Source organism: Sesamum indicum, linkage group LG3 (genome assembly GCF_000512975.1).
Source record: "Sesamum indicum cultivar Zhongzhi No. 13 linkage group LG3, S_indicum_v1.0, whole genome shotgun sequence".
In the NCBI taxonomy this organism is placed as follows: domain Eukaryota; kingdom Viridiplantae; phylum Streptophyta; class Magnoliopsida; order Lamiales; family Pedaliaceae; genus Sesamum; species Sesamum indicum.
In genome coordinates, this window is record NC_026147.1 from 10,463,837 (window position 1) to 10,487,829 (window position 23,993).

A 23,993-nucleotide genomic window follows, 5' to 3' on the forward strand; every position below is an offset into this window, starting at 1 on the left:
CTAATGAAAATTCTTCCCTTCATAAGTTTTTCCAAATTGCCAATTCTTTGGGGCCACATTATAAGCCTTGACCGTCTCACCATCACTAGTTTTCACTTCAAACGACAGGCTTTGTCCCTGCAGTCTTTCCCAAGTCTGCCAATTTTGGCCCCAATTGCGGGCCATCTGAACCCAATTCGAGTTAGAACCCTTAACTCTAACCGATACAACGTCGCCAACTCCTCCAACGTTGTACACAAGAACAAGCATCCAATACGGATTCCCCTTCATCTCAAACTTGATCCCACCCTTCTTGCCACACATGACTCGCCTATACACGACAGGGACTATCCCAGCCTTGTATTTCGCAATTTTAAGGAACATTGGCAACGATAGGTCAAAGTGTTTTTGAGGCGGGTTACACCAAATATCCTGAGTTTTTGTGTAGTCGGGAGGGCAAAAATTCGTGGCCGTCACACGAATTTTCCCTCGGATGCACCATTGTGGGGCTTTTGTGCACATTAGCTCGAAACAAGCTCCACAGGCCGCACCATTGTTGAACAGTGCGGTGCTTAGAGCAGTCGTTGTGAGGCCGTATCCTTGCTCAAATAAGTTCCCATATCCACAAGCTCCCTCTGCAACAAATTCAAGTAGATTCATTTTAGCATTGATAACTAATTTTATAAAAAACAAAGTTGAAGATAAAGACAAGTACGATAATCAAGAACATACGGATATTTTTTGGCAATGATGCGTGCATTTTATTGACTATGCAAAAGAATTGGCAAGTCTAATGATTTTTGAAATACGATCCACCAAATATTTATATCAAAATAAAAAATGAAAAAAAATACATTTTTCATTCTATAACTATAATGGGGAAGTATTTTTTGATTCATTTAGATTTTAATTTTATAATTGAGGACAATAATTTAAAAAAAGTAGCATTTTTTTTTAACAAATTTATGCCAAAAAGTATCAAAAAACATAAGGGGTTGTCATGTGTCAAGCTGCATGTGCCTTTTCAAAATTGAACCAAATGTTCAATATTTTGGTTAAGTTACTGTTCTCAATTATAAAATTAAAATTAAACGTTTCACCCCATTATAATTATAGAACAAAAAATGCATAATATATTCTAAAGATTATCATAGCACGCCAGATTGAAAAGATTAAACGGACTTGATCGATCGACACAGGTTCAAATTTAGATTTCCCTTATAGTAAGGAATTAAGTAAACACTCCTTACATAATTTCATACCCATATTTGTATCAATCACAATAGTTCAGATTAATAAACAGGACTCTCTATAAAAAAAAAAAAAACGACCGGCAATTTTTGATTCATTTCGATTTTAATTTTATAATGGGCGGCAATAACTTTAAAAAAAATAGTATTTTCAATTCAATTTCAATTGAAAATTGTCAATTTCACCAGCAAAATCAGGGTTTGTCACATGCGAAGCACGTAATTTTTTTGTTCCGATAGAAATTGGACCAAATATACTATTTTTTTCGTTAAATTATTTTTCAATACGAACAACATGAAAAATATCAATCAAGAAAACGAAAAAAATTCAAAGGGAATAAATTTAAGAAAAAAAAACTCACGCATGGTTTCATCGCCTTTTATATTCCCATAGAACGTAGCATGAGCACGATCCCATCCAGCAACCACATAACCAATATCCACCACTGCAAAAACAACTGAAAAGCAAACCATAAACCCATGTAAGAAACCCATGATCCCACACACCTACGTATAATTCTCCAAAAATTTTCAGACACAAATACATATTCTTGAAAACGTTAATTTATAGTATTGCACAAAGTGGTAGGTGGGCAGAAATCGTCTGTTACTTGTAATAGTAAAGTGAAATGGTGAAATGTGATATGGAGTGAAAGGAGGGGAGATTTGGTGGGAGTAAGTGCTGACTGCTGACTGTAATAGAATTCAATACATTTCTAATTAGGCATACAGAAGATCCCATTGGTTGTGTTACTTTCCAAAAGCTCTGTGAGGGGGAATGTGTTTCTTCCCTTTCACAAAAACAAGAGTATCTTTCTTTGGTTGGAAAAGAATTGATTTTTGTGGTCTATGTGGAGAAGTGTATTTACAGTATGTACAAATATTGTTGAATTTGGAACCAAATTGATTGTAATTAGTTGAAAAGATTGAAAAGAATTGAGTGAGATTTGAAGAACACATTTTAGGGTTGGATTTTGTGGTGTAGGATTGGGAGATTGGTCAATATGGCGAATCGAGTTTCGTCAAATTTGAACGAATTATATAATAACTTATGTAATGTACTTGCAGTGTGATTGGTATACGATTTAAATGGAGTGATCAATTATATGGCAAGTGTCAGAAAGGTTGAAAATCGAATGAATCTAGTATGGATATAAATTTTTCTGAGTGATGAATGGCGATTGTTCAATTCGGATTATATGGTATATGCTCTAACTGAATTAATGATATAAAAAGTATGGTATGTGGGATAATTGCAAGTTTAGTCCTCAAACAAAATCACTTTTGCAATTTTTGTCCTCAAACTATTATTTTTTTAGCATTTTAGTCATTCCGTGAATAAAAATATTAAAGTTAACGGAAGTTTCAATTTGAAGGGAAAAAAGTAGTCATATTCCATCCATTTTTATAGTATTTTTCGAGTTTTGAACCAATGTACCCATTTTTCTTCAAGCTTCGTCTGAGGAAAAACCAAAAAAATGAACTTCAGCAATAAATTTTCTATATATATTTTTAAATTTAACTTTTCTTTATTATCTTTTGTCTTTCTTTCTAAATTTTTCTAATCTATGGATTAAAAAAATTTATGTTAATTAACCCAATATTACAAAGACAATAAAATAAATATGATATAGCAATATTTAGCATAACACATATGTTGCAGGTATTGTATTATACACAAAAGAGGTTATTGACAATATTTTATTAAAATTATATAAAAAATTTGTTGTTTAAATTTATTTTATCTTTTTTTTTTCTTTCTTAAAACTTGAAGAAACGGGAAAAAATGGGTGCATCGGACCAAAGTTGAAAAATACCACAAAATAAGAGGAAAATGGCTACTTTTTCCTTTAAATGAAACTTTCATTAACTTTAATGATTTTATTAGCGGAGGGACTAAAAATGCCAAAAAATAATAGTTCGAGGACAAAAGCTTCAATCCCAAATTGTTTGAGGATCAAAACTACACAAATGCATGGCTTTGTTTGAGTACCAAAATTGTACTTATCCCATAATATATTATATTTGTGATATAATGGGTTGAGCTTTTTGAAATGTATGTAATTAAATTAATAATAAGTGTATCATATTTATTATGTAATTAATTTAGATTTGATTGGAAAAATTTGGGTCAAAGTGGTTCTTGAGGTCTTTTATAAATTGGAGTTAAGTCAAAATACAAGTGGTCGAAAGCTAAAAGTCAACTTGCAGTATCTTCTATCTTTCCCCAATATATGAGAAATTCTAATCCGAATCTGACTAGATGGAACTTGAAACAATCATATAACAAGTGTAATACACTTGTCGTGTGATTGATTTGATTCGTCCAAACCTAATTTGATTTGGTTTGAGGACGAAAATTGTATATGGCTGTTGTAAGTTTGTAAATGAGGGCAAAAATATTGTTTTTTATTGCTAATACTATTTCACCTTTTACTTCGTTTAATTTATATATGTCATGTGTACGAAAATTTTCCTAAATAAAATACATGATCTTATTTTTATATATGTGAAGTACGTATATTTAATGGAATAAAATATGCAATAGAAATGTTAGTTATATATAAAATTATGATAAATATTTTGATCATAACTTAAATTCAAAAAAAATATTAATTAATTAGGTCCAAATTTTGTTTTTTGTAGTAATTTTGTTTGATAGTAATAGATGTTAGTGATTTATCATGATTTTGAAATTTATTTATTTATTTATTTATTTATTTATTTGGTAGGTCGTTTGAGTGGGTATGAGTAGCAATTATTCAATCTAAACTAGGTAAGCTTTAATTGATAAAACCATGCATTCATATTTATAACAAGTATAGTTACGTTTTATTATATGATTAATCAATTTTTTTAACTATACAATAATTACGAAATATGTACACTGTATTATATATATATATGGTTGCCTTATGACTATTCTTCCTAAGATAAATATGGTTCGTGCCTGGTTATTTGTCCAACTTTAATAAAACTCGCTTTCAATTAGAATTTTTCTCGAATATTTTCATAAGTTTAGTTAAAGTAAAAATAGAAAAAATATCATTTTTGGTCCCGTAAGTTAGGCCCTTATCATTTTTTGTCCAAGTTATTATGAAATTAGCATTTTTAGTCTTGTAATCTATAAAAATTAGCAATTTTGGTCCTAATCCGCCTTTTTTTTTGTGTATAAGTTAATGGCATAGGTAGCACGTGGTTGTTAAATATTTTTTGTTAGAAGAAAAATTAGCGTATTTTTGGTCCAATCCTTTCTATATTTTTTAAAGTTGAAGCCAAGTAGACAATACGAAGAATCATGTCTTCCACAAGTGAATTCCAAGTAGGCTAAATAAAGTATTCATATGCTATTGATGAAAGAAGGGCCAATTTTCCCTCCAACCAAAATAATTAACAATCACGTGTTAGGCACGTGACCTACAATATTTAAATTGTAGACGAAAAAGTGGATGTAAACAAAAAATGCTATCTTTTATAAATTACAGAACTAACAGTGCTGATCCCGTAATGAATGAGACCAAAAGCGAAACGGACCTAATTTATGAGACCAAAAATAATATTCCCCCATAAAAATATAAGCATTTAAAACCTAACAAATCAACATTATAAGTTTATATTATAAAGTTAAATTCACTTAGGCCCCTTCTAAAAATACGAAATAACACTTTTTGCCAAAAATATTTTAACATTACATTTGCACCCACTCAGAGTTCTCCGTTTACAACGGAACGATTCCATTAAGGTTTGAACGGGAAAAGTTGACATCAACAGAAAATCACATAATTCTCAATTTTATTCCTCATTTAACATTCGATATATATTGACAAAGTTACTGTAGTAATTTATACCTATAAAAGGGGTTAAAAACATAATAAATATAAAATCAAAAAGGTATAATTATAATAAAATATCATTCTCAAATTACAGATAAAAAGTATCTTTTGATGAGTGAAAATCACTGTTTTTTGTCCTTTTTCTTATTTCCTCTAGTATCTGATCCTAGTGAGGGTAACACTATTATTGCTTATATTTTTTAAAAATATTTTATTCGAGTATTTTATTTACTGTTGTAGGATTGAAATATAGAAAAAATAAATATTTGCGAAGGCAACGTGAAAATAGGAAAAACAATCGTGATAATCTCTATGACGAAAACAGATCCAAAAAATTATTTAAATATATTGTTATAAGCATAAATATCTCTTACTGGTGTATTCCGTCTAATAAAGGATAATAGTGGTGCTGAAAGCTTATTGATAGAACCAATGCCTTAGCAATTAAAGTGAAGCAAGTGCTGCCTAAATTGCTTAATTTTAGTTTTTTGACCCAATTTCGAATAATTTTACATCTACACGACTTTTCAAAAATAATTTTAGTCTATATATATCCATTCATTTTGTATCTCATAGCTAATACTCGCTTAAAATGGTAAAGAGTTTAAGTTTATAAAAGAAATATTTGTTTATAGAGAGCATTATGATCGACTATTAGTCTTTATCATCAAAAGAATAAAAGAGTCATAAATTAGTTTAAAGGACTAAATTTACGCAAAATTTATGGATAAATAATTAAATCTAACATTGCTGAAGATAAAGATCAAAACGAATTCATACCAAAATTATACGGCAATTTTTTTTTTTTTTTCGTTATTCTTTTCCCCAGCCTTTTCACTTCCCTTCATCCTTTGCCGCTCACTTGAATCAAACAAATTCTATCTGAATTAGGACAAATTCACTTCAAATCCATGTTGTCTTCACTCCAAACATGCAAAACCAATCTCCAAGGGATGAGTACGTAATCATGTATACTTCATCCACAAGTCTTGCCCTCATCACCCCCTGCTGCTCAAACTCATTCAAATTGCATGGCCACACCTTCCTCCATGCACCATACTCACGTTTCTCAGATCCACTTACCTTTACGACTTCCCCAACTTCATCAACGTCTCTCCTCCGCTCTCCCATACACAACACATATACGCATATATATATATATCTATGTACACTTCTATACAAACAAGAACCCTTCACATTTCACAACCCTACCCAATCAACCCTCATGTCTGATCCGGCAACTACACTCCAAGATTCAGCTCCGCGGCGCTCCCAGGCCGCCGGGTTCCTGCCTGCCATCATCGTAATTTGCGGCCTGCTCCTCGGCTTGTCCGGTTTAGCCTTGACCGGAACAATGATAGCCCTAGCGGTCGCCACTCCTGGTCTGGTCCTCTTCAGCCCCATTATCATCCCAGCTGTTTTGTCGTTTTTGGTGATCACTGCAGGTTTCATGTTCTCCGGTTGCTGCCTTGCTGCGGCGCTGGCGGCCACCGTGTGGATGTGCCGATACATGGCCGGGAAATGCCCGCTGGGGTGGGAGCAGCTGGATTACTTGACAACCAAGTTTGGTGGCAAAGCTACTACTTGAGATGGCTAAAACACAGAATCCCTTAATTTCAAGAATTTAAAATTGATGAGGAGGGTTGAACATATGTCAATGTGTTCGACATATATATATATATATATATATATTAAATATTTTATTTTGTTTGATGTATTTGATAAAGTTGATGTAAGAAAATTATGGTTGATCAGTTCTTCAGTTGCATAATGCAACTGGAATAGTGCTATTGTGTAATGAGTGGTTTCCATTTAAGTATTTTCTGAAATCACTGCCTGAAAATATCGTGCTTAATTGTGTTTGAGGTCAACTGTCCCACAGCACAGCAAAATATTGATTTTTTCTTACGTTATAAATGTTACGCCATAAAAATCATGATTTAAAAATATTTATTATTATCAAATAAAATTAATATAAAAAATTAAGTTTTGACCCCGATTGCTTAACTTTTGTCACGATTTTAACTGTAGTCAAAATAATCATGATAGTGTTTAGGTACGATTAGTGTTTTGGCTCCGATTGCAATAGTTGATATCCGTTGTGCCGAAGCTAATTATTAATTTGCATTGATTATTAATTTTTATTTTTATTATAGTAATTATTCATGAAAAAAATTCATATGTTTTTTTAGATGTATCCTACAAAGAAAAGACTTTCTTGAGACGAAATTTGAAATGAATTCTCTGATGGGGGTTCGTGGCTAATAAGGTTTTCGATGGTATTTTCAACGGTTTTGGGATAAAAGGAAGACCATCTCAAAAGTCGCGTCAAAAAAATATTTTCGACGGATTTTGGATGTTTGGTTACTGCCAATGGAAAATTCTTCCATAGGACAAAAAATTAGTGTATTATTTGGGACAAAAATTTAGGATTTCTGATGAATTTTGGGCAAAAACATTTATACATTATCGTCAAAAAAGCCATCGGAGAGTTTGTGTGAAAGTTAATGAAAAAATTAACTTATATTTTATGATTAAAATATCATCGGAAACTGCCCCAAATTATCTTGAGAATTGAAATATATTTGGGACCGAATTGGTCACAATTTATGTCCCAAAATATTCTGATGCAATTTACAACGATTGTCGTCTTAAAATCCATTTCAGATCACTATAAGACGTAATATGTGATTAGGACAAAATTTTCGATCGTTATCATCCCAAAATCCATCCAAATTATTTAATATACTTAAAAAAATATTTTTTTTAATTAAGTGTGAGTAATATATGGATAAATAAAATTTATTTTAACTCAACTTGTAAAATCATCGGATCAAAGTTGAACGCAAGTGCAAGCAAATTCAAATGGGTTTTTAATATATTTAAAAATTACATTTATTTTTACCAACTCCTGCGTCTTTATTCTTATTTGAACTTATCTCGGTTTATAATTAATTAATATTAATTGGTTCATCATTTTGATAAGTCTAAAATTTTTAATTAATTTGTATCGGTCCATCATTTTCACAAAATTAAGTTTACTATTTAAATTTCAATAATGGTCATCCCGTACCTATTAAAAATTTAAGTAATTTGTTTTATTTTATTGATGGACGGGTCATGAAATGCTATTAATTAGTTAATGTAAATTTAAAATTCATGAACTTTTATTTCTTTAAAACATAGTGTAAAAGAAAAAACCAACTTGACTTTAGTGGGTAAGACCCAAATTCTGCCCAATGAGTATTTTATAAAATAAGGTATGGGTACAATAAAAAAAAAGGATAAATAGCAATTTATCCCACTGTGATATTGAAAATGAGTACATTACCTCCATATAAAAAAATTATAGCAATTTACCTCCCTATACTTTTTAAAATGAAGCAATTTTACCTCCTCATACAAGGAGGTAAATTGCTTCATTTGAAAAATCATTAAAACCTGGTGTATTTTAGAAAATAATGAGGTAAATCGCTATTTGTTTTTTCATAAGGGGATAATTTGCTCATTTGCGATATCACAAGGGGATTGCTTGTATTTTTTCATAAAAAAAAATTAATATAAATAATCATTGGGTTCGAATCCAAATAAGACAATACCCACCCATTAACAGGCATAGTTGGAATGTGGCATGACCACTTATATAAAAGAAGTCTAAGCACATCTAGAGGGTGTGCAACTGTTACTAGCTATAACAATTTCTAGTCAATTTTAAATTATTGTTGTTAGCAAAATTTTCGAACTTAGTTTCCGTAATTAGAAGAAGAGTAGTCCGCTTTCCTTAATCAGAAAAAGGAATAGGCCGTCCCCCATTTGTAAACTCCTTCCGTGTTCACCTTCCCCATCCTATCCGTCTTAATCGCCGTTGCCAGCGCTGCCGCCTCTCTACTATGGTGGCGCCGCCGTAGGCAGCTCTCTCGGTTTGTTCAGCCTTCTCGTATTTGATCAGGTTCTCCATTATTGACATAACTTAATTCTTAAATTGCCATTGAAGCTTTTTTCCACTGTGCTGACGGAGATGGCAGTGGTTCGTATCTCTTTCAAACCCTAGGTAGAATCAAAATTCTTTCTCTCTGTCTCATATATACATTTATGTATGTGTGATGATGACATTGATTATCCGCCAGAGGACCCAAAACAAGGATTTGGCAGAAGTAGTTGCTTTTTGGAGCTACATTGGGTAGAATTTGAACTGATTATCTTCTTTCAGATTGTTCACGAATTTTATCTGCAATTGGTTCTGAAACATGGAAAATTTTCAATTGGATTTAGTAATCTTTGTTGTTGATTATATGCTACTCTTTACTTGGTGAATTTTTTTTCGTTGTTCATCAGAGAAAATTTGGGAGATAAAAAACTCGTATCAGTAGTTGATTATGAAAATGTTATAGAAATGACGAATATAAGGATAGATATTTAGTATGAAATGAAGCTGTTACTAGAATTGCTTAAGCTATTTTGAAATTTACCTAAGTTTCAGTTTTAGCTCTCTCTCTCTCTCTCTCTCTCTCTCTCTCTCTCTCTCTTTTCTTTTTATCCTTGACTTATTAATGATGTATACTATTATGCATTTCTTATCAAGTTTCTGGGTAAGTAATACTTGCTTCTTTACCATCAGGATTGAAGTGCAATATATTATTCTTATATTGAGGATTTATTTTTGTATCCAGATGTAGGCCTTTCGATCACTAGAAGCTTTTGGTCTCTCGCTTCAATAACCTTCGTAATGAACCCTAGAACACGTGGGGTACCTCGGAGGTCAAGAAACTTTCAGGAGGGGGGCTTAAACTGGATCCTTATTGCGGGGGGTGCTTTGCTAAGTACATTGTCAATTCGCCTAGGTTACAAGCTTAAGCAAGTCCTTGATACCAAACAACTGAATAATAGCAGCCAAAGTTTAAAAGGTACGTAGTGCAGATTAATATGACTTATTTTATAAATCTTTTCTAATACTATTTTGCAAGTTGGTTCTAGTGCAGATGGAAAATCTGATATCTGGAAGAAGTCAGCTAGCTGCCCATTGCACGCAGATGGTCTTTGTTTTACCCAAGAAGAAGATGGTTGCTACAGTGGTTATAATGGTAGGCTTTGTGGTCCAGTTCACATAACCTTTTAGATGGTTTTTCAGTTATGACATCTTGTTTCTTTGATTACTTATATTATATCTATTCAGGGATTTATGTTTGAGGCTTGAATATAATGTTATGCAATTTTAATTCTCATGGTTGTTTGAAGATTTACTTGGGAGAGGTGTGCATCATATGCATTGTGATGTAGTTGGATTTCCAATACGTAACTTGGAACCATGCATGTCGCTTTGAATTTTATGATTTCTGATTGCTCTTTGATGTCCTTACAAGAACTAATGTATATCATTCCCTTTGGAATTCTGGTCTCAACTTGAGTTTGTGTAAGCAAATCGGTTATGCTCTTCATTTTGTTCCACCCCACAATCCAAGAGACAGTCATGGGTTTGGATCGGTCCACCATAACAAAATCCTGACCAGTCTCCGATTTGATGTATTCCACATATCTATTCACAATTACAAATGCTAGTATTGTGTAGATCCATGAGTCCGAGAAGTTTTTCTTGTATTTATCCTTATATAGAGGTTTATTTCTTCTCTCTATATATGTTTGCCTGTGACCGAAGAAAACTTACCAGTCAAGGGTCACTTTTGAATCATGCATTAAAGAACTAGTTTCGTTACTTGGCTGAGCATGATACTGTCATTCCCATTCCATGGGAAGCTGAAGCATTAATTGCAGTTTGCCAAATAATATGACAAAGTCGTATCATGCGTCTGACAGTTGATATATTAGGCTCTTGCCTATTATTAGAGTGCATATAATATTCATGTTGTATTCTTTTCTCCATTATTAATTAATTTTCTAACTTTCCATCCATCAAAAAGGATCTACGAACATGGTAGAAATCAAACAGCAAGACAATGGCCAAATGATTACAGAACGCAAGATGCCTCTCCCTCTTGTGATTGTTCCCACTCCTGAGTTCAACAAAGAGAATGGCGTCATGTGGTCATCGTCTCCCGATCGACTTGAGCTGCCCCATAAACCTTCCCACCATTCAAACAGCTCTGAGTCACCTTGTGTTTCAGAATCTGGTTCTTGCATTTTCAGCAAGGGGGAGGTCATACAAAAGCTGAGACAACAGTTAAAGAGAAGAGATGATATGATACTGGAAATGCAGGATCAAATTGCAGAGCTCAAGAATTCGCTTAGCAGTGAACTTTCACATTCTTCCCATCTCCAATCTCTGCTGGATGCTGCAAATAGGGATTTGTTTGATTCAGAAAGGGAAATTCAGAGGTTAAGAAAAGTAATTGCAGATCACTGTGTTGGACACATTTACTCAGGTCAAAAGCTCACTGCAGATCCTGTTTGGCTGGCCGAGGGGATGAATGGTCATACAAATGGGTACCCAAAAGTCGAGGGAAAATTGGAGTCTTCAGAAAAAGGAAGAGGAGAGGTAGATAAGATTGAAATGTTGAAAGGCGAAGTTAGTGAATTGAGAGAATTGATTGAAGGAAAAGACTACTTGCTGCAGAGCTACAAAGAGCAGAAGTGGGAGCTCTCAGTGAAGATCAAAGAGTTGCAGCAGCGATTGGATTCTCAGTTGCCAAACATTTTGTAAGCCGAATTCAACTTTTTGTGCTTTCTTGCATGGCTTCCGTAGGTTATTTCTCTGTTTTCTCATTTCATTTAAATTTCTCAATTTTGGAAAAGTTGTGTCTCATTTTCTTGTTCTTGCCTTCTTCTCAGTTTCTGTTTTGCCTTCAAATATTTTTAGTCCTTTTGCATACTATCTGTTGAAGTTGTCACTATAAAAGTTGAGAAACGTAATTCTAATTTGAGTTTGCTGCAGAATTTGAAAGAGTAACCAGTGCTATTTGACCAACTACCAGCAGATGTATCAGACATTGTTGTTAAATAGTGCTAACGGCACTTTATCCCCCTAAAAATACTAAATAGTCACAGAATTCGCCTACAAGAAAAAAAGGGAGAAAAAGGGGCAATGCTGTCCCTAAACTTATAAGAAAGAATTTTACCATCTTCCACATCAAGAAAACAGAGGGGTGGGAAGGGGGTAGACTTGGTCTAGCAACGGGGTCTCCCTTATTTTTGGTTTTTTTTTTTTTTTTCACTCACTATGGACATTTTTCCCACTATCTATAAGTGGAAAAAGTTATTTTTTTAAATAATTATTTATTTTTAGTTAATATTTTTTTAAATAGTTAGTATCATTGTAAAAGTTGAAGTAAATTAGTAGCAAACATAATGCATCGCAATAGATGTTGTAAAATTTGCGACAAATTTGGCAACAAAATCATGTCACATTTACTACTTATATTTAAAAAAAGAAAAGGTGTCTTATATTTTCATGACAGTAGTATGATATATAGTACTGTCTATAAAATTCATTGAAAGATGGTTGCACGTTCAGTCACAATTTGCAACAATTGTGATCTGTCGCAAATGTTCCACCACAAACAAATCCTTTCTTTTGTAGTGAGATAGAAATAAGAAAAATGATTAAGTTCCAATTGTACAACCACTAGGTAGTGTAATCATTGAAAATAATACATATTAGGTAATAATCTAAATTTCCAAACTATGCTTCATATAGCACTATTTTCTAGAACTAAAACATTTGTTCAAAGGGAAATTACAAACTATTATCATTATGTTTGGATTAGTATTTTAAATATTTTGTTTGGTGTTTTGGAGATAGAGAGAGAAAGATAGAGATAAGTAAGTATTGTATAGAGATAAGTAAGTATTTTAAATAATAATTATAATTTTAATGCATAATTAAAAACATTGTAGTATTGTCTCCAAAATGATTTTGTTAGACTTTATCTTTGGAATGAAAAAACATAATATATAAAATTTAAATAAAAAATTTAGAATTAAGTATGTATTATTGGTATATTGTCCTCAATTTTCAAATTTCTAAAATATTTCGTTGAAGTAGAAAAAATTTTGAGTACAAAAGATTTAAATGGTTTAAGTTGAAAAAGTTTGTAATTAAGAGTTGAATGCACTATACTAACATGTTGAAAATACATTCAATAGATTTCATTGGCATTTATATTCATGGTGAAAATATTTACTTGATAAATCGAACAATAAACTCTTTGCATTACACATGCAGTAATGATATATTGTCCAAATTTTTCGTCATATGTAATTCCACCAACCAATGAAAAAACTACCCTACCTCTAACACTTGATTTGCTTTAGGAAATATTCCAAGTTAACCAAAGTAGATCCTCCTTTGCTGATGCTATTTCTAGCCATTCCCTTCAACCTCAACACATTCTCTCTTACACTCCCATCAGACAGAACCTCCTCCACCATGTTCTTAATCTCATACCTAGATACAAGCCCACCTTCATCAGGCTTCAATCTCATCCCAACCCTCCATGCATCACACACACAAGTCCTTGTATACAACTGATCCCCAAAATAAGGCCAGCAAAGCAGAGGGACCCCCATGATCAAGCTCTCCATGAATGAGCTCCAACCACAATGTGTTACGAAACAGGCTGTCGACGGGTGGCTTAAAACAGCCTCCTGTGGTGCCCATTCCACAATTTTTCCACGGCCGGCCACACGTTCTGTGTACTCGTTCGTGTAAGCTGGGGATGACCCATCTTTTAGGCCTGACCAGGCCACCCACAAGAAGGGTCGGCCCATGATCTCAAGACCGAGTGCTAGTTCATCAAGTTGTTGTTGGCTGAACCTTGATGTGCTGCCGAAGGCAACATACACTACTGAACTTTTAGGATGTTTGTCAAGCCAGGATAGGCAAGTGGAATCTTCGGAGCAAAAGCTTCCACTGGATTGACCGTTGGCAAGTAACGGACCGATTGATAAGATGTTTTGTGATAAATTAGAGGCTCCAGGATTAAGTTCTTGGAACCAGTTGCATAGAACCCAATTTGCATTTTGCATGTGACGCATGATGTCTTTGATAACGTGAAACATTGATTTTTGTGTGTTTGGATCACTTGGGAAGTACCATACAAGATCAGTTATATTCATGGCTGGCAAGCTTGGCAGCAATTGGATGTTCTCATTGTGTAATGGAGTGCCTGCAAACATAGAGTATTTCAAAAATGATGTTGAGTCTTGTCTATGCTATCGTTTGGAAATTTTAGACTAATACAAACAACATCACAATTCAAATAGCCAAGAAGGAATGTTCTTATGTGATGTTTACTTTTACTTTTGCTATATGATGCCTCAACCAGTTTTGATGGATTCAGATATTTCTTCCCCCCTCTTAGCTCAAGTCCTTATTTCACTAAGCCAATTCATTAGAAACCCTGCAGCTTCACTACTTTCCCTATTCGAAGATGAGCGGTGTGGCTCTGTGCTTTCACATCAAGAATTATTTGCAGAAAAAGAGATGTCAAAGTGGCTTCTTATTTCCATACTCATTCTCCGTCATCTATATATAAACGTTGGTTCCTCAAGAATACACAAGAAAAGCACTTTGAACTATTGATTAATCGTCAGATATGGCCTCAATTGGGACTTCATTTTGGCATTTCAATGAAGAAATCATATTACATATCCGGGACAAGAGACAATTCTCCATAAAAGTATACAAATGACATCATATGAAAAGCTGATAAAAGTAGAACCAAGGTACCATGCATGACAAAACTCCTATCACTATGCAGAAAGTTGAGTTCTAAGTACACATATACATGTAAGTATTGAAGCTCTTGGACAATATATCAAATACATATAGACTACACAACATTAGCATTCATCAATGTTATTAAGTGTATATGCTTACCATCACTGTCAATGAATTTAGACTCAAGAAGCTCTGGAATCTTGAACCCTAAAGCCAAGCATCCTGGAGTAGAGCACCAAAATACTGCAACCTTTATTCCCATCTTCTTAGGTATTTCCATCATCCAAGCCATTGGTGCATCAACTATGACACCACATATACTATCATCCATCTTGGAGGATTGATTAGCTTCCTTCAACAAATTCTCCAAATAACCAGGCATCACTCTCTGGAGACCTGCATGAAGTTGCACCTGATCTTTGCAGCCACTTTGAAATTCCGGGCCATCAGGAATCGAGATTACCCATAATCCCTGATCCCAGCTCTTTGACTCAGTCAGCCGCGCATGAATCAAATCCGTTGTGAGGAACGTGACATTAGTCCCGAGTTTGATGATTTGGTGTGAGAGTTTCATGAGGGGTGCTGCATGGCCTTGGAGAGGGCAGGGGATGATCAAAATGTGGCCGACCGTCTCGTTTTTGTCTTGAGAGTTTCGGTGAGTTCGGATTGCATTCTCCATTTTGGTTCACTCAATGCAACTCTTTCGACAAAATCAACTACTTGTACGTACATATGAAGCCAGTCCTTTTCTGTTTGATCATTCTTTCTGCTCAGTTCTCAGGGGCTAATTGATTTTAAGTTTTCCTGAATTTTGGTACACAATTTCAATTTTGTTTGAGATGGTTGGAGAGTAAAAATAGCATCTAAGGTATATAACATGATGACTTTTGATGTAAACAAAAACTTCCCATTTATCATAACTGAATCAGAGGGCTAAGTCAAAAACTCTTACTCAGAGCTATACTGCATCCATAGATAATATGTGACTAAAAACACAAGAACAGCAATGTCTGAATCTCATCCAAAACATATTGTGAAATGATAATAATTAAGAGCATCCTTAAATTTTTGTTCTTATCATTCTTAGACATTGTGTTAATATACTACCTATATATATATATATATATATATATTTGTGTATGGAACTAGGAAGTATCGCGTGCATTGCACGTGTAGAAATATATTTTAAGAGTGAATATATCACTTATTAGTTATAAAAACAATATTAAATTCATAATGTATTAGTATTTCTATCGTCGAATCAATAGTATACTGTTATATTAAAACAAATTTGATAATAATAATTTTAATTGAGAGGAAATCATTTAATTTGTTACTAAATCTTATTGATAGTACTAAATAAAAAAAAAATAGTCCTTAAAATTAATTTTTGTCTTTCGTATTTAGTAATTATTATTTTTAATAATTTTGTATTTGAACAAATTAATGTGAGAGTAAAATATAATATATAAAAGATCCAATATTAAAATAAAATTAACCAGGTCCCGTAATTTGGATTTTTTATAAGAAATTATAATTTAAAAAAATTGATCATGTTTTATTTGTACGTTCTTTTTATGTCTATTTACTATTTTTATTAATTTTATTTTATGTTTATTATTTTATTTTTGTGAAACGTTTTATATTTTTTCTTTTGCTGCAATATCCAGATGTCTTTTATTTTTTACATATATTGGTGTGAAATAATTTTAAACTAATCATTTTATTTGTAAAAGATTAATCTAATTAGACATATATACATATTATTAGTATTAATTTATATTGCAAATTCTAATTATAATTTACTATCAAATCTAAATTTTGTCAAAATATTGTTTACATTCTTCATTAACTTCTAAATTTGAAATGTTATTGCTTAAAATTTTCTTATTTGCAATTTTTAACTTCGTCATAATTTTAGTGTAATTTCCTGATCTATTAAGTCATTTAAATTTAATTTGTATTATCTATTTCTTATTCAATAATACCTTTATTAAAAACTTCGCATTTTCTAAGATAAGATAAAACACATTCAATGTTTGTTTTTGTGTTTTTACACCTTATCTGCGTGTTTTTTTTCAACTTTCTATATAATATATATATATATATACATAATATAAAACAGACATGATTTGACAACAAACAGTAATTTTTATCTCCAAAAAATACAACAATTAACATAAAATATTTATATATATACATATTTATATATAAAAATATATGATTTGACAATGAACAGTGATTTTTATCTCCCAAATCCCAACATCAAACCTACACCACTTATTTTAAAATATTTTAAATTACCCCAAAACACAAATCCAAACATATCATCTATTTTCAACACATACTTACTTATCTCTATTTTTCTCTCTCTATTTTCAAAACACAAAACGAAACAACTAAAACATAAATCCAAACACAATGTTAATCTTTCATGTATTGAAAAATCAAATAATATGAAATTCACTCGATAATTAGATTTTCGTTTACAATTTCAACTTAATTATAGAAATTAGTGCTTGTATTTGTCGATATTTTTTTTATTCTAATTAATATTTAATTTAATGTTGTTAAACTTAACTTATTTTTTTTAGTAAATTTATTCTTAAAAAAACAAAAGATATACGCTCTTTTGCTTGTTTATTTATCAGTTTTTCTATTTAAATTAAAGATAGTTCTTTTAATTGGCAAATTTTTTGTTTTGCTAAAAATAATTGAAAAATGCCATAGAGAGAGAATAATTATTAATCCCACATAAAATAGAATTTGTATAAAATAAGTATTTTATTCTTTTTTCAATCTTAAATTTATAGAATTCTAAATTGTTCTCTACAAGAATTAAATATTTAAGAAAATTATTAATGGTATACCATTTTAATAATTTAATGACTCTTGCAGACAGATATTTGTCTTTTGGAGAAGTTAATAAATATAAATATAAGGGATAATTTTACTCCTCTCTCCTAAAATTTTGTATAATTACACATAGATCCTCTGTCTTTTGAAAATTACATCTAGCACCCCTAAAATTTGCTTCTGTCTAACAAATAAGCCTCTTTGTTAGTCAAAATTCACTAAATTTATCAACTAATAAAAAATTGGATAAAAACTTATATTTACCTGCAATAATAATAAGTCCAATTGAGGGCAAATATCAATTTTCATTCATTCTTTTGTTAATATCAGCAAATTTAGTATATTTTTACTAACGGGGGAACCTATTTGTTTGACAGATTTAAATCTCAGAGTACTAGATGTAATTTGCTAATCTTAATAAAAAGAATTTGAATAAAATTGATATTTACTCTCGATTGACCGATTACAAACTTATTGCAAGTCAAATAATTTTTTCAGACTAAACTACCCTTAAAACTGTGAAAACTGTGAAAGATTAATACTTACACTCTTCTCAAAGTTGGCTGAAAGATACTCCGATGATCTCTTGAGAGTGTTTGGTATTGTACCTTGACTAACTTTCAAATGATATTTTTCATCAACCAACTCTTGTAAATCTTTTTTAGTGCATGTGGGATGGTCTCTCTTATACTCATATAATGTTTTACGTATTTGATCATTCATAGATGATTTTGCGATGCCTTTTAAAGAAAAGACATGGTTGGGTGTTATGAATTATTTTATTTCCATATTGAGATTTATATAGTATATGTTTCATTCATCATGCATGAATATATTTAATCGGTTATAATAGTTATTTAAGTGCAATGAATTAATGTAAACATGTATATTTAAGTAATTCGAATGAATTAATACATGCGTCCATGAATATAATAGTTAATTGTATACAATGAATTAATATTATACATGAATATATTTAATTAGTTACAAAGAATTGGTTGATGCATGAATATAATCAATGAAACATAAATGAATTCATTTATTTTCAATACATACTTACTAAATTTGGTGAATATAAAAATATCTCATTTAATTAATAAAATATTAATTTATCTATATATTAATATCTCTTTAAATTAATAAAATTTCATGGCCCCAAAGTTATTAATTTATAGAAGTTTTATTTATGTAATCACTATTCTTTTTTGGGGTACGACGTTTTGTATTTATACTATTTATTAAGAGTGAGATGTCTATAATAATTATGTTTTATTGATAAAAATTTTACTAATAGAAATATATTTATTTAGGTATAAGATATTGATTTATTTTAATCAATTAACTCTTTTAATAATTTTCTATCAATGCATATCCACTATTGATTTATTTATCAATTTTAACTATTTATTTATTTCATGTTCAAATTTTTATTTTTGATTAAACTAAAAGAACAAATTGAGTATGTTTTGACTGCTAATCTAAATTAAGTTTTGAAAATTATATATTAAAGCATGTTTACTTCAAAGATGTGATTAATTATTATTATTATTATTGCATATATTCTTTTTAGAAGATAAGTAAGGTGTGTGGCACCTTGATCAAGGATTTGTACTACGAATAGGATGTTAACTAGCTTTGTGAGGTAACAATTTGTCATTTCCACCAATGCTTGTAAGCCTGTACCAATGACTAGACAAATTGTGTTATCACCTACTTGAACAAGTATGCTTGGAATATCGGTTTCTAAGGAAACAAATTTTCTAAGAAAACACTTACTGAGTTACATGGATTACCTTCCATTGTGCTGTTTGAACATCCGTATGCCCCAAATCCCCACCCAACCCAAGAAGTAAGACTAGAGGTGGCAAATGTACAGGTTAGGTCGGGTCCAAATGGGTTGGATCCAAAATAAATTTAGTTCAAATGGGTGTAAATGAACAGATTCAAAATGAATCGAGTTGCAAATGGATTTGGTCAGGCTAGTATAAACTATTTTATTGATTTAAATCAAAATATTTTAAAATTTCACAAATGGAAAGAAAAAAAAAGATAATATTTGAAATATTGAAAAATGTAATTACTATTTCTATGTAATACGACTAAACTTATATCACATGTCATTTCTGTCTATTGACCATGTACATTAAGATTCATTTGCTAAATCATAAAGTAAAAAACTCTACTAAACATCCACAAAATCCTATATTTTATCAAAATAATTCACAACATTTTGAATGCTCATCTTAAATGAGCACCAAGCCGTTTAACCAAGTTTTCTATATTTGTTGAGAGACAATTTTTATGTGTGCGAAAGAAAGAGGATACTGTGTGTGAGAGAGATATGTGTGAGAGAGAGAGAGAGAGTGTGTGTGAAGCAAGATGAGTTGTGAGTGTATGTGTGTGTTAGAGAGATGTGAGAGGAGATGTATATGAGAAAAGAGGAATCAATATATTCTTTTAGTTTTATTGTTATTATATTTTATGGATTGAACTCATTAAAACTCATATCCAATCCATTATGAACCCATACAAATTATAATTATATTTAACTCCAACCATATCAACACATTTTAAAATATAACCAATCTAACCCAACCTATAACTAGTTGGGTTGAATTGAACTTCCGCAAGTCCGAAATTCAATGAGACAAGTCCCTTCTTCGCTATGCGAGAAGGCTTGTTGCCTTTTAGTAGTCAGGAAATGAGACCTTGTCAACTAGTCTTAACTCATTTTGCCACCCCTAACTAAAACCAAATACATCCCATCCAACCCCGGATAATACAAAATTTGAACAGCACGAGTTAAAACTAAATATGACAGTAGTCGTACAACTTTTGAACATGGTACATGAGTGATTGCCACCCGTTGGCATGGATAAGCAAGGTGGGAGCTTTTTGAACAATGGAACATCCAAGATCCTAACTTTTCGGGCTTGGTCGAGGCCCCAACCCCATGTAGTTTGTCACCAATCCCATAATACCAAACCTGGTGTAGAGAGATGTAAAGAAAAATTACTAGTGAAAAATAAACATAGAAATCATTAATAAGAATGGAAACTTCAGAATCTTCCAAGAAGGGATAAATTAGACCAGATTTATATGGAACAGTCGTGATCAAATACTTATTGCAGCAAGTGCATCTTTGGCTTTAAGGTGGTAAGGACATAATTTGCACAACCCTTTTCCCATTAGAATTAAAGGCTGAAACAGCTTTTTTCCTGTAAAAAGCACCCAGCTTACATCCAATGTTTTCCACCGGGATATGTTGCAACCAACAGCTTCACCAAGTTCTCCATCCAAATGGAGAGCATGAGCAACAACTATAAGTGTCTCATTCCATTTCAATAGGAGAACTAAATCTAAGCTTCTCGAAAGCACCCAAAAATAGAAAATATGCCTTTTCATCTTTTTTATAAACAAGATGCATCTATGAATTTGCAGGAACTGTAGTTCTTGAAGGCAATAGGGTCAACAATTTCATGATGCTCAAATAAGGAGAATTTAAATGATAAATTCAGGTGTACAATTCTTTATAGCCAACAAATGAGGAAGTACCTACATCTCAAAGAATGATTAAATTCTAACTGCAGAACTAATGAAGTTGTTGAAGGCATCTTCCAACATCTAATAACGATTCCGACTTATCACTATCAAGTATCAACCATGGTCCCGTGAGACAAAAAAATTCAGGACAAGTTAAAGGTATGAGATTGCTGGGTTTATTATCTTGGAAAAATGACTTGTCTACAATTACACTTATTGACCATAATGGGAATGAACACCATCACAAAAAAAATCAGCCACTGGCAAAGAAGGAAATCTCCTTCAAGAACCGTTAACGGATTTATGAAGAAATTGGTCGGAACTCTTCTCAAACACACAAATATTTTCATTTAGGACAACAACATAATTTTATAAAATCATCAGGGCACCCCAGGTTCTTCTAACCCAAATTACCAATCCACAAAGAGACCAGTCTTTCAAATGTACAACTGAAAGACAAGTCTTGATTTCCAGGACAAGAATACCGGACTGAGATGAAGAACCAGGGTAAATAGGGGAAAATAACAAAATCACTTTCTTAAAGTTAAACTTAGCTCTACTCTCATCCTCTTGTCACCAAAAAGAAAAGAACTAACAAGTCCTGGAAAATTGGGACTTAAAACCAAAATACGATAGCATTCAGGCAGCATTTCCTTCCTGCTAATATGCTCTCTAACACTGACAGCTATATAAAAAATGAAAAAAGGAAACGACCAAAGAAAGCTGATTTCTTCTTCATGAATTTTTTTTCTTTTTTGTTTTAAAGGTTTACAATATGACATACACAACCATAACAAATATTCTATTGGAGGTAGTAGACATATCCAATGCCCAAATAATACAGGAAAGTTGGAAATGCTATCTACACCATAGTATCTTACAGAATTTATTTAACAAGAAAATATAACAACACCCATAGCAATAAAATGTCCTAAAACAAGAAACCAACATCTTCCACTTCATTTCTTTAAGATTCAGCAAATTGCACGGAATGTGTATCAATTGCGAACAGATCATTTATGAGAACCCAGTCCCTAGAAAAGTCTTATCACAATTGATTGGTTGACCAATTAATCATCCAAATGAATCTCTTTACCAAAGATTTCTTTTGAAGCATATGTTCTAGTTTCTCACAGTCCAACTAACTCATTAAAGGTTAATTATATTTCTGGAAGAAACTATTGAGGAGATGCACCCTACTGTTAGGAAAAAGACAGCTCTGTCATTTGTTACCGAGACATCCGATAATACCCATCAGAAGTTTATTGGAGGATCAAATAATAGATAATTGGGAAAAAAGAAAAAAAGGAAAGAAAATGGAGGTAGAAAGAGTAACTGGTCTTCAAAATATACCTACCCCCCACACCATCTTTCCATGGTGAACTTGTACGGTCTTAACATGATCAGTTTTCCAAAGTCTAAAATCCAAAATTACATCACAGTTCCATAAACTTCTCCCCGCCCTGTATTGCTGATTCATTTCATAAATTGGACTATGGAGTCTAACCGACTATCACTGGTCTTTGTGCTAAATGAATAAAAATCGTGGGTATTAAGCTCGGCCTTTGAAATGGCTCACTAAATCATAAAATCCTATGTGATTTCACTTTTACAACTAGTAAAAAGGACGAATTTGCAATTTAGAGGAATGCTGTGCAGTAGCTGGATCTCATGATCCAAAAACCCACACAATCTGATATGCTAATTCTTTGAAGAAACAAATAAGGTGGCATTTTTCTTTGTACGTCAAACAAAGAAAAACACACCTCATCAGTCAGAGGCATGTTAGAAAATCTTAATCAAACACCAGCTACAGCCGACAAACTTTTGATGTATGCATATATGCTGCCAATATGTGACAGAACTTAGAACTTACATCATGGCCATGGAGATCTGCTTGAGATCATTCTCGATATTCCTCATATTAGCTAGCGACTGAGCACAGAAAATAATTGCGAGCCAAGAGCAAACCTTGTACTGCAAAAATTATTCCAACAATCAATCCAATCCTCGATGAATACTTCAAACAGACTAAAAACTCAGTCGACACAGTATTACGAAATTTTTCAATTTTAAACTCCATGAATTATCATTTTTACGGCATCTGCACATGTTATCATCGCAATTAGATAATACACTACGGAAAAACATAGATCGGAGACAGAGAGAAGATTTCGCACCCGGAACATGGCACCAAAAACGCCGAAAATTACGGCCACGAAACCTGAGTAATCGACAGGGAGGTCTTGCGGAGCGACGATCGGCTGCTTGTACGGCCGGGCAGCCGACGGTAGGCGAGGATCATTGGATTGCGAAGCCATCTCTCTCCCTGTGAAAAGTTTCAACTGGCTACAGATCCGCACATCTAGCTTAGAGTATTGTTTTGTATATGATTTATATATTATGACTTAGGGTTTCAGAGTTTAAGTTTTCAATCATTGCCTAAATCATAATTATTTGTAAATTCAATTAAATGTTGATTCAATTTCAAGGTAATGATTGACTTCTTTTTTAAGAAATATATTACATATGTGAAGAATACAAAAGAAGAATTATTTTGGTAAAATCCTCTTGAAATTGGTTGAAAATAAAATTTTGTTCGAATTAGTAATTTTTTTATACTAATGATACGTGAAAAAAAATACAAATCTAATGGAGTATGGATCAAAACTTGCTAATGGACCAAATTCTTTGCAAGCTTGGAAAGATGGACCTGAAAAAAAAAATTAGTATTCCGACGCTCAAATCAGTACAAAATAATAAAATAAGGATACCAAAGTAAAGAGTAAAAACGATTATAAAATGCAAAATGATGATGAGTATTTCAAAATTATATGCATGGAAAGTGATGCAAAGAGT

The 23,993-nt window shown here is 32.1% G+C and overlaps 4 protein-coding genes across 7 annotated transcripts; 1 reads left to right on the forward strand and 3 right to left on the reverse strand.

The window, feature by feature from the left end:
* On the reverse strand, positions 1–1,741 carry LOC105158109 (expansin-A22-like). The gene is made up of 2 exons (XM_011074745.2): positions 1,592–1,741; positions 1–614 (listed from the first exon to the last, which is right to left on the reverse strand). The coding sequence occupies exons 1-2, from the start codon at positions 1,722–1,724 to the stop codon at positions 1–3; spliced, it is 747 nt and encodes a 248-aa protein (XP_011073047.1). The 5' UTR covers positions 1,725–1,741.
* Positions 8,777–11,819, forward strand: LOC105157974. 4 transcript variants are annotated; one of them, XM_020692181.1, is made up of 5 exons: positions 8,777–9,113; positions 9,190–9,242; positions 9,733–9,966; positions 10,042–10,143; positions 10,978–11,819. In XM_020692181.1, exons 3-5 carry the CDS (start codon positions 9,789–9,791, stop codon positions 11,715–11,717), a joined length of 1,020 nt encoding a protein of 339 aa, XP_020547840.1. In that variant the 5' UTR covers positions 8,777–9,113; positions 9,190–9,242; positions 9,733–9,788; the 3' UTR covers positions 11,718–11,819. The 4 variants fall into 4 exon arrangements, with proteins under 4 accessions (XP_020547840.1, XP_020547841.1, XP_020547842.1 ...); XM_020692182.1 differs by lacking the exon at positions 9,190–9,242 and having other exon boundaries at positions 8,777–9,089; XM_020692183.1 differs by lacking the exon at positions 9,190–9,242 and having other exon boundaries at positions 8,777–9,011.
* On the reverse strand, positions 13,217–15,501 carry LOC105158110 (UDP-glycosyltransferase 83A1-like). Its single transcript, XM_011074746.2, has 2 exons — positions 14,895–15,501; positions 13,217–14,181 (listed from the first exon to the last, which is right to left on the reverse strand). The coding sequence occupies exons 1-2, from the start codon at positions 15,412–15,414 to the stop codon at positions 13,307–13,309; spliced, it is 1,395 nt and encodes a 464-aa protein (XP_011073048.1). The 5' UTR covers positions 15,415–15,501; the 3' UTR covers positions 13,217–13,306.
* LOC105157975 (protein Asterix) lies at positions 20,111–23,527 on the reverse strand. Its single transcript, XM_011074547.2, has 3 exons — positions 23,315–23,527; positions 23,011–23,111; positions 20,111–20,577 (listed from the first exon to the last, which is right to left on the reverse strand). The coding sequence occupies exons 1-3, from the start codon at positions 23,453–23,455 to the stop codon at positions 20,511–20,513; spliced, it is 309 nt and encodes a 102-aa protein (XP_011072849.1). The 5' UTR covers positions 23,456–23,527; the 3' UTR covers positions 20,111–20,510.